General features: G+C 44.3%; 1 protein-coding gene across 1 annotated transcript; it reads right to left on the bottom strand.

Moving 5' to 3' along the window:
* Positions 1–5,168: 5,168 nt before the first annotated feature.
* LOC311314971 (sodium- and chloride-dependent GABA transporter 1-like) lies at positions 5,169–11,428 on the bottom strand (the record flags this gene model as incomplete). The annotated part of the gene is made up of 14 exons (XM_084445527.1): positions 5,169–5,549; positions 5,717–5,884; positions 6,042–6,142; positions 6,489–6,591; positions 6,847–6,978; positions 7,796–7,908; positions 8,093–8,217; positions 8,856–8,959; positions 9,067–9,201; positions 9,934–10,066; positions 10,225–10,334; positions 10,484–10,584; positions 10,850–10,981; positions 11,203–11,428. 14 exons carry the CDS (start codon positions 11,426–11,428, stop codon positions 5,169–5,171), a joined length of 2,064 nt encoding a protein of 687 aa, XP_084301653.1.
* Positions 11,429–11,863: the final 435 nt, after the last annotated feature.

Raw genomic sequence — 11,863 nt, 5'->3', positions numbered from 1 at the left:
ATCCAAATCTCAGCCAAAAGCCATTTTCAGCATGTAGGTTGCTAGCTCCCCTTGGAGGATGTTGCTTCACGTAGTGAAGGGGAAGTTGAACACGCAGATATGGGAGGAGTCTGGATTGAATCTGATTGTTGCCACTGATTGGGTCAGGGGTGTAATCCGTAGCCACTGATTAGGCAGTAATAAACGAATGACCAGGCTTATCCCCAAAACCTACATCCGTTGAGTCAGACTTCCTTCCAGACAGTATTTCCTAACAAAACAAATGCAAATCTCAACTGATATTCCATCTGATTTCTGTTTGCCTGTATTTTTTTTTTAAAATTGGAAATCAAGAAATACAATATGAACAAATGAAAACCCAGACAGAAACAAAACCAACTCAGAACAGGCAGGAGTGCGCTGTGATGCTTCGGCAGCTCTTTGCTCGCAGGAGGTAGCTGGCAGGCTTCCTGCTTCTCTCTGTGCTTCTCTGTGCCTGTTTCCCCAGCTGATTTGCATGCGGCGTTTGACCCAAGCCGTAATCTACAGTGACTCTTCAATAAGCCTCTGGCACATTGGGGAGATGTTATAAGCTCTGACAAAAGACAAGACGAGCTAGAACAAGCTGAAGGTCACTGGGGACAGCCTCCTGATTAACTGAAATTGCTTATTTTTCCCTGTGTTTAAATTCCCTCTCTCAGATGGATTCTAATTATTAAGCACACGTGCAGAGGACCTGATGCATACCAAGTATCCTCAAGGGCCCACGCTGCACTTCACTCAGATTATTCACTGAGTAAATATGCTATCCAAACTTCCATAATCTGGGAATACAACAAAATTATTTTCCATTACAGCCAGATTGTAATTCAAACAGTATAGCAACATTTATGCAGAGAGAGTCGTCAGTCCTATGGCCCCGGCAACCAATCGCTGGAGAGGGTGGGGGGATGGGCAGCCTAATGTTATTTCAGCCCTCCGTTTTGAAGGATCTGTATAATTTTCCGAAGAGGGATTTGTTCGCTTCATATTCTTATGGTGAGTGAGAGAACCCACTCTGAGGCCTGACTGGGTAGCCTGTTTGGTATGTATGGGCTGGTAGAAGCTGCTGCCTGTGTGATGAAGCCAACGTCTGTCTGTCTCTCAGCTTGCCTTCCCTGAAGTAAAGACAGTACATTGGATCTGCTGTGTCACCAAAACCGCTTATTAAGCAGGCATATCAGGATGGAAAGATGATTTCACACATCCCTATAGCTAGCCCATGTAGTCTCCTTTAGACAGCCGCTGACTAAATACTGTATGTGACTGAGGCTCATGCTCTATTAGCATATTGTAGGTTCTGTGTAAAATCAGTACAAATAATAAAAAAAAATGTGCATCTGAATAATGAATTGTGAAACAAGTTCATTTCAGCAGGGTTCATATTCAAACTGGAAACGAAGTATGATTAGCATATATGCAGAGAGGCTTTGCACGGTTGACATCCTCCCAGCCCCTGCTGGTAATAGCCATGCACACAACATCCTCTGATTACATTGATATGTAGATTCATGCATCTGCAAAGATTAGTTATTCATTAATGTATCTGCTTTGAGTCCTCGGGTGAGGGGAACGTACCTTAGACAGACGTCTGAGGCAAACTGAACGCATCAGAGGAAATATGTCACAAATGAACGCGTAAAACAAAAAGGTGGGGAAAGTGGTGCTTCACAATAACACATACAAAACAGGAAAGACATTGTTACTTTACTTTACGTTACGTTACTTCTTCTGCTCTCACTATATGGGGCACTTCTCATTCTTTTGGTTCTAAAAGCAGAACAAGTCTTCTCCTCACTGGGCTAAGAAGATTAATCACTACGGCCTGTGTGAGTTTAGAAGCCGGAGCGCTCTGTCATCCTTTCATAAAAGCATCATGGATCACTAGTCTGCTCCCCAGTGTCCTCCCCCACAGACATACTCCAGGCACCTTTTCACTTCAAAAATAGGCTCTCCACCGCACTGACTGAGCCAAGAATTGCACCAAACAATGGCGCTCGCTCAGCTCTCCAAACAGGTCCACTACATGTCCCAAGTTAATCAAATAGTAGGAGAAGTGGGTTATGAACCTTCCAAATCAGATCAGAGCAAACAGTTCATCGTGAATATGCAGCAAAATCCTCCGTTTTTAATACTTGATGAGAAAATATTTTTCCGTTGAATGCCAATGTCTTAGTTAAATGGTTTGCTCTATTCATGCAGCAAGAGTAATTGTGTTTTGGTAGATTTCCCCCAACTAATCAAGAGCTTCCCTCTCCTGTCCTCCCCAGCAGAAAAATGATGATCCATCGCTTTTGTATGCATACGATATCAGCGGAAGTTGGCTCAGTGGTGACCGGTTTTCATAGGTAATGATGCTAAATGACACATGTGGGAATAGCGAGCCTATAGTAAGCCATCCATCAATGGCTCGTTTTTTATGAGCTGCCATTAGGGACATTATTCAAACCCCAATATGCTCACAGACATATCTTGCAGTCCTTCACACACACACACACACACACGCACACACACACACACACACACAGACAGAGTCTGCCACAAGCTACAAGAGGGGACATCTCATTCTTTCACCATGTGCGAGTCATTGTTGTGGTGTCAGCTGGTGCCGTCTCTTTTATCACACTGGAAGCTAATGGAAGCAGCAACTGCAGGAGAGGGGGGACGAGACACAGGCAGGCACGCACGCACGCACACACACACACACACACACACACACACACACACACACACACACACAGACGTAAGAGGCTGGGGAGATGGGGTGGGTGGGCACGTCAGGCCTTGGGGCCAGAGCTGTTTTGTGGTGATGTTTTTCTAGCCTGCTGAGGCCTCAATATCACTGCACCACGAAGGAGGCTTTCAGACATGTTTATATCATCATCTTTTGATGAAATTCACATCAATTTCCTTTTTTGATTGATGTATTTAGCTAATATTTTACTGAGGCCTGTGGTAGATGAGCTCAATATGGATTCATGGAAGTCATTTCTCAACAATACTGATCAGAGGGTTCCTTATATTTAATATCTTCCACCTGGCTCCATTCAAGTCAGTTCCATGAAAATGGCGTTCATATGCCTCAATGGCCTCCTCTACTCTTTCTGCTTTGATCCTGTTCTGCCGTTTTCTGGGCGGCACATTTTCTTACATGTGCTCACGTCTATGCATTACTAATATCCAGAGAACAACAAGGGGTTGATTTCCCCCCCCCCCTCAAGATGAGAATTGCCAATTATGGCATGAAGAATCTATGCAGAATGCATTTTGTTTCATTAGGACTCTGACCTCATTTCCTGACAACAAATTCTAGAGGAAACATGAGGCTGTAAACGGCTTGTGTGCAGTAAAAAACACCCAGACAGTATTTTCTATAATTCTTTATTTTTTCAACTTTTTTCCTTTTTGTATTACATGACAATCGTGCTTTATCATGTGACACCATTTAGATACATATCATGTTTATATTATGTTGTACATTAGGCAGTGAGACAGTTAAAAATATACAAAACAATATTTTCTACTAGACATAGTTTCTATTTTTAATATAATCATCAATATCTTCATTATCATCATCATTTCGTATACTTCTGTAAGATATGTGCTTTAGTTTCTGTGATCAAAATATTATTGCAGAAAACAGCAACTCCTTTAGATTTTTTTCAACATTTAGACAATAACTTCCAATGTATTACAGACATTCACAGTTACATGTTTTACACAGTACAGTCTTACAACAAAGTTCCAGAGAAAACTGTGGTAGAGTAACTTTATACAAAATTCACACAACATGAACTGTAGCCATTTCACATTTTCACTCAGTTGTTTTGCTTTTCAAAGTAAACGTGGTTCTCTCAACCGCTTTCACTGTAGCTGCCATAGAAGCAAACTAGCATTGTCCTAACACGCCATGGCAGTCTGTGGAAATTAAAGCTTTGTGCTTTTCACTAGTAAAGCAAAGACAACGTAAAGAAAAAGAGAAGCAGACTACTTTTCGACTGGCCTGCACCTATACGTCTAGATATGTATTGCTGAATACATACTGATCAAAGTATAATTGATCATTACACATAAGGTACAATGAATGTCTTTAAATACAGAGTTGGTTCAAATTTGTTTGCTAGCGAAGTGATATTGTGGGAATACACCCAGTTATGTAAACAGACCATTGCTTTGTAGAAATTGGTTGTTAACTGGCTTAAGGCCTTCTCTGTTCTTGTTGTTTTAGTGTCAGGAGACATTTTAGAAATTTTCACTGATGTTCCTGAGGAAAGCATGCAAAAAGGTAAACAGGATTGACTCAGCATTAGGGGATAGTCAATGTCAGTAAATCACTTTTCTAACCCTGTGCTCATATATTTTTTGTAACCTTTGTACCCTGTGCTTCACAAACAGAACACAACATGGCATAGATAGTTTTTGCTTTTGTCTGCCTACGATTTTGGTCCTCGGTCACAACACTTATAGTAGAAAACATCCTAAAAATAATTCTAAAAATGTTTCAATGACATAAAAGTTCTTCTTTTTTTTTTTTTACTCAAAAAAGGAAGGTAAAATAACAGTCTCTCTCACACACAAAATCTTTTGCAACAGATGCTGGATTGCTCCAGGGCTCATAGACTTCAAATTCTTATTGGCATTGTGCTTCGTCATGCTCCTCTCCGCCATGTCCCCCTCCGTAGCAGTGGGGCCTGTAGTGAGCCTCATAGAGTGCAACATTTGGAATGGAAACAACCGGGGTGAGGCCTGGTAAACAACCACATAAAGACTGGATCCGCTCCCTTGCACTCTCCCATGGTGACGACAATTACTTCATCTCTACTATACTCGCACTGTATTTACGCGGTTCATGAATAAATATATTCAACAAATTGCTATTCTATTTTCGATATTTGTTCTTTTCTCACAGTATTACACAGTATGTTTACATTTTTATTTAGATTCACGGTAGTTTTGAGAACACTAACAGTCTTGATTTTTGTATTTGTAATGCATACCAATAATAAGACGGGGTTGGTTGTACAAATGCAGAAAAATGAAATTCTTAAATCTGGTTTGATCACATATTTCCCCTGGAGGTAGGTGAATCAATTAAAATCTTGTAAGTCCTGTAATGTTCTCCTTTGACTCCATGAGGGTTATTTCCATGTCTAGACGTTGGCCTCTGCGTTGGTCAGGTTGGTGGGGCCTGCTGTGGTGGGGGTTTTGATTGGCTCTGTTGGGCTTATCGGATTGGGTGGGCTGGTGGTGCCGGTCGGGTTGGCTGGACCGGTCAGGTTCACGGGGCTGGTTGCTGTGGCCGGGTCGGCAGGTGGGGCCGCGTCGGCAGGGCCGGCGGGTGCGGCCGGCCCGGTGGGTCCGTCCGGGTTGGTGGGGCTGGCGGCGGCGGCGGCCGGGGCTGCTGGGACGGCGGCGTTGGCCGGGTGGGCGGGGCTGGCTGGATTGGCCGTGTTGGTCTCCACCTGTTGCTCGGGTCCGTTCTCCTGGGGCCGTCGCCTCACTGCCGGGGGCTGGAGCATTATCCTCAGGCGCTGGGAAAGAAACGCGACATTTAACTGTCAAGTCACCGTGTTGACAAACAGCACAAGGCGGACATGTTCCGCCCGCTAGTAAAATGACACAGAACAGGAACGGACAAACAAGCGTGATCCCTGCTCGTCCTGAGGGGAATCACGCAGACGCCGACACAGTCTGGTACCTCTTTATAAGTGCCCTTGAGGCCCAAGAACATGTAAACCATGTATCCTGGGATGAGCACCATGGAGGAGAGAGCCATGAGCCAGCCCACTCCCTGGCCCCAGCCGGGGAACACGTAGTCGCCCATGGTGAGCGGGACCATTTGAAAGGCACTGAACAGGAACACCCCCTGCGGGAGACACGAGGAGCTCATTATGCATCTTGACACCCCGGCTCCCGGAGCTGGCTGGGTCTCAGACTGGCTAGCCCCGGGACGCTGATATCGATGGGACATTTTTCACTGTCATGACTTTGGACGTGCCGTTGGATGGGCGCGGTGTACTCACGCCAACGATGAGGGGGGTGAACACCACCCAGCACATCTTCCACCATATGCAGGGTCTGTAGCCAATCATCTCCTGGATGTTGTCGTAGAACTTGTTCACACCTGCGAGACAAATGGATGTATGATCAAAATATTCATATCCAATTTATTTCAATTTACCGCCGGGCTGTCATGCATCCTGATGAGCAAGACGGGGCTACAGCGGTTGAACACTGAAGGCAGACTGCAATATTGTCTCTGGACAGATGTCAGGTCATTCTCTCATTTCACATTCACAATTACCAACGCCTTATTTACCTCCTTTCCATTTGGTATCAGTGAAAGACTTATACTTGTGTGGACGTCAATTCTTAACACGCTACATTTAATTTGGTCTGACCCAGGTGTCTGGGTCTACTGTGTGCTGTGGTAGGGGTGGAAGTATGAGGTCTTCAGTGGCGATACCCACCATAACACCAGGATATGGAGATGCACTCAAAGAAAACCAGGAACAGCAGACACATTCCACTGGCTGAGTAATAGTCAAACAGCTTGAACACGTAGATGCCACCCTGGTGACAGTTAAATAGACAAGAGGTGTCACACAATGAGCCAGGACGCACACGTCATCGTCTTTACCAATATATTTCCCGTCTATCTACTCCCCCTATCCTCTCATATGAGAAACGTAGACAGCGTAGTCTAAACATGGTGTTGTTTATGGGCACACAGTATATCCAGTCTTTTTTTTTCTTCCCATTTTCGTCCCATTCGTCTTACTGGAGGCTATTCGTGCTTGATATATTTATATATATATTTCTGTGTACCTGCGTGATGTTGGACAGGCCGATGAGGTAGGACACGAAGCAGACGGCTGCGATGAAGATCTCTCTCCTCCCCCTCAGGGCCTGAGGAAACTCATCCACCAGAGCAGTGATGAAGCCCTCCACCGTGCAGAACTGAAGAGAGTGGGGAACGAGATGTTGGCACAAGGCTGCTGTTAATGCTGTCATTTGTAGGGCTGTGAGTCAGGATAGGCTGCTGCTTGTGAGTTTAGGTAAGGTTATCTTTCCGGAAATGACTGGATATGTTCATTTTTCCAATCCCCTTCACTTTTTTTTCCCTTTCTTTAACAATTTTTTTGTATTTTTTTTAACAATATACTTAAACAGAAACGTAAAAAGACGATATTACATACTGCATAGACCATTGCAAGGTAGCGCATAGCTAATGACCATTGACAGTGATGGATTATATTCTATTTCAGAAGAATATAATACTATGTTGCAGAATAAACGACTTCTGAGTGACCAAGTAACCCCGTTGTAAAAGGCCATCTTGGGAATAACTTCACCATGCCCAGAAAAAAAGAAGAGAAAAAAGGCCATTGTGTTGACAGTTGATATATTATGTTTTAGCAATTCTGATTTATGTTGTGTCCCAGGGGCTGGATTGAGGATGGTGATTGGGGGGGCAGCTGTAGCTAACATCGTTGTTCTACGACTCAGTGGCTTCACGGTAACCCAGATACCACGCACAGGCTGAGAGGAGGGGAGGAGTGGAGCCTGGGGCTGGATGGAGGTGATATGGTTGCATTAAAACCTCCTGACAGAAGAAGTCAAAGCTCAGCTAGAACTGTCCACCCAGAGGATATTGCATGCTTATCATGCAGAGAGGGAGAGATGGAGGGGGGGGGGGGGGGGGGGGTTGTAGTGTGATGTCTACCTGCGCTTACATACTATCTAGGTCAGACCATCTCAGATGCCCCTTACTTACCTGGCTGTCAATGCCCAGCATGAGCAGCATGGAGAAGAACAAGATGGCCCACAGTGGAGAGACGGGCAGCTGGGTCACGGCCTCTGGGTAGGCCAGGAAAGCCAAGCCAGGGCCTGTGGGAGAGGACACAAGGACCAGGTGTGATGTGCTGTACCCTTCATTCACGGATGCCTTGTGAGGACCTACTGTAGGACTGGCAGTCTTATAGTAGGACTAGCTGTAGATTAGTGCTGTGAGCTGTAGTTCCCCCTCCCCTGTGCTGCGGTGACGTGGAGAAATAACAGGGTCTATATTTACCTGAAGCTGCAACATCAGCAATGGGCCTCTTCGTCACATTTGCCATGAAGCCAACAATAGAGAAGATGACAAAGCCAGCAAACATGCTGGTGAAGGAGTTGATGCAGCACACAATGATTGAGTCTCTGGGGAGAGGAAATATGAAACAGTCCTGTTGTCAGCTTTGTGATTCGTCATTTCACCTGTATCATGCATTCCTGAAAAGGGCTCTCTCTCTTTCTCTCTCTCTCTCTCTCTCTCTCTCTTTCTTTTTCTCTCTCTCTCTCTCTCTCTGCCTCTGCCTCTGAGGGCTTATTTCCTGTTGCTGAGTAGTGAACACATAACAGCTGCTACTGTTTGTATCGACCACCACGTGCAGTGAAAGCCAATACATGTTCAACGTTCCTCATCTGAGATATACGATGCTCAATTCAGTGAATAGAAAGTCTCTATTTACAGGGTGAATTTGCTTTTCACACAGCTGAACATAGTTTGATTAAAAGGCAGGGCCCTTAGTTGAGGAATGGTGATTATGCATCTGATGAGCAATTGTTGTGACCCAGAACCATGGAGATTATTTTGGGGAAAGGGCTCTGCTGTTGTTGTCTTATTCTTATATGCTATGCAGCTCCCTAATAATTCTCATAATATTCATAATACTCCCTTGAATTTTATAGCCAGACTATACAGTGTTCCTCCTGGCATCTCACAGCACATTCGGTCTTTAAGGCCCCCCGGTAGCGGCAGTGTAAAGTCAATCTAATAGCCCAACCCTCAATCTTACCTGTAGATATTGTTATTGAACGTATTATAGCTGCCAAGAGCGATGAGTGACCCGAGGCCCAATCCATACGAGAAGAATATCTGGGTGGCTGCATCCAGCCACACCTGACAAGAGGAGACACATCCATTTAGCTGGGTGACAGATGAGCCTGTCCACAATGACTTGGACATACTCCAGAATGTTCTATCTTAGGAAGAACAGCATCCAGTACCTCAGACTCTTTGAGCTTCTGAAAGTCAGGGGTGATGTAGAACAGAATTCCCTCTCTAGCTCCAGGTAGAGTCACTCCACGGATGAACAAAATGAACAGCATGAAATAGGGGTATGTGGCTGAGAAGTACACCACCTAGGAATTATAATGAAGAGTCATTATCAGCAAGGAGGCAGCTGAGATACTGTAGGTCACTGGATTAACAAAACTGTAATTCAGTCACTCGTTAAACAAAAGGCATTTTCAGTAGAGAATAAAGACCCCTGTGCATTTCCTGCTCTTGAATCTCTCACAGAGAAAAGAGAAGACAGAAAAAAACGGATATCCAGGCGCAAAATTCATTGAAGCTTCGATTTGATTCGACGCCATTTCACTTTCCTTTTTATGACACTATGTAGAAGATTTGTGAGAAGGAAAAATAGAAGGAAGAAGAAAAAGGCAGAGGGTGGGGGTGTAATGCGACCACAACAAATTGTATTTGCCATGGTCACGTGACATGCTAGATGTTGCCAGTGTAGCTCCACCAGTGAAGAGGACAGAGGGGAGAGGCGCAAACCCCAGTCTAGGGGGTCTCTTTGCTCCTCCTACCATCATGAATCCAAACCCAGGCTGTATATAAACTGTATCAGGAGAAATTAAATTAGCGAAGGCATCATGAGTGTGAATGAGATTACTGAGCATAAGTGTCTCATGTCTCTCTAATTCTAAAATCAATCCAGACAATACTTATTGCCACCTGAATGATTGATGAGGTGATATGAGAATGATTAATATTGCATAACTGCCACACATCGGTCAACCCTATTTGAAATCGACGCAAGAGGGGTTCCTAAAACCAATATCTGGCAAAGGAGCGCCAACTCTTACCTTTCCCGTCCAGCTAACTCCTTTCCAGATACAGAAGTACACCAGGACCCAAGCGATGGCCAGTGTTATAGCCAGTGGCGCTCGGATCTGGCCTGGTTTTTCCAAGCCATCGGTCATTTGATGCATGTTGCGCCTATGAGATCAGAGGGAGCAACAATAAGACTATTGTACACATGGTGAGGATGCTGTGCAGCTAGGGGGCTACTCTATTATCTATCTCAAGGAAGCATGCAGGATACTGTGATGTCATGCTGTTTGAGGCGAGAGAAAGCAAGTCAATCAATGTCTTACTCCCAAAACTCCACCACTGCACTGGTAAGATTGGTGGTATCTACAATGCTGTAGTTTGTGTAACAGTTTTCTGTGTTCCATGGATTGTTACATGAACTCCATGGAAGTTCCTGGAAAATAGAGGCATAATGTTGTTTTTTTTCCTTTTGGCAGACTCAAGGATATCACATGACACCAACACAAGCGTTCTCCACAGTCAGAAGCAAAGTGTGCTGATTACATCCAAATGTGAATGAATGAGTTAACCTTAGATACTTACAGTGGTAAAGGAGTTGTACAGGTAGTAAATGGCCCAGGAAATGATGACAACATAGTAAATATTTAGCCAGAAGGACAGGACAGCTGCTGCAAGGCCAACACCTACAGTAGCATATGGGAATTGAGCAGATTTTGGAATACTTGTGGAATATATGAAGTATCGAATAAAGTATTGAATTAAACGTGACAAATGTCATGCTTTGAATCATGCTCCAGAGGATCATCGTCGCCACAAGGACCAGACAATAATGTTAGTCACCATATGGGCAAGCAGATACTGACAACTGAAATCAATCTGAAGATCTCTGATAAACTACAGACAAGCCCACAAACACAGAGCGTTTTGAGAGTGAGGGGTGTATTATACCTTTGAACATGGGGGCCAGTTTCCACACACCAAGCCCACCAATAGACGTGTACTGGCCAAGGGAGCATTCCAGCAGAAACAAGGGGACCCCAGCGAATATGAGGGTCAAAAAATAGGGGATCAAGAAGGCTCCTGGATTGACAAAAGTTCAGCAAATTAGATATAACAAAATTAAATCCAATCAAATTAGAATGGTGTTTGCATGTCTCCACTATCAAGCAAGGGATATTCAAACTGTTCATTTTCCATAATAATTAGGCATTGATGAAGCAATGACTTATACCTTCTATGGTTTATTAAAATTGAAGCAAATAGGCCCTATACCTCCTATTGCTTTTTAAAAACGTGTTTACCTCCACCGTTTTTTCCACAGAGATAAGGAAATCTCCATACGTTGCCCAGTCCAATTGCATAACCTACACACGACAGAAGGAAATCAAATCTTCCACCCCATGTTTCTCTCTCAGGGATCTGCTTTTTCTTTTCATCTTTCACATCCAGTGACTTTGGTTTGTCATTGGTGGCCACTTCGTTGAGTTCTGTCACTTGTCCATCCGTTTTGGTGCCGTTCGTCGCCATGTCTCTGGATTTGGCAGAGGTCCTGGCAGTCGAACGGAAGGCTTCAGCACCAGTCCACGTAGACAGCAGCTTCGCGGTTTTTCACCAAACCTTTGGACCAAATGTTTGGGGGAGGTGAAGGCTACGGAGACACGGCTCGTGTGCTGCCGTTAACCTGGAATCGGTGAATAGAATCATGGTCGGTTTTTGAGTGAGCACTCAATAAGGGAGATTGATGAGACAACATAATGGCATTTATATTCAGCATAATACAACTGTCACGCAAATTAATTAGATAGGCTATACGCCGCAGAACATCAGGCTATACGCAATTACTTGAATTAACAGCAAGAAGAAAATGCATGAACCGCAGTCAATAAAATACTCATCTGCTCTCTAGAATGAATGCTCTTGAGGCAAGCTATCCACAATAACGAAGGCAAAGTCATGCTCGAC

The sequence above is a fragment of the Borostomias antarcticus genome (assembly GCF_949987555.1).
Source record: "Borostomias antarcticus genome assembly, chromosome: 11".
Classification (NCBI taxonomy): Eukaryota; Metazoa; Chordata; class Actinopteri; order Stomiiformes; family Stomiidae; genus Borostomias; species Borostomias antarcticus.
The sequence above is the reverse complement of the archived record's forward strand: the minus strand, read 5'-3'. Positions and strand labels throughout refer to the sequence as shown.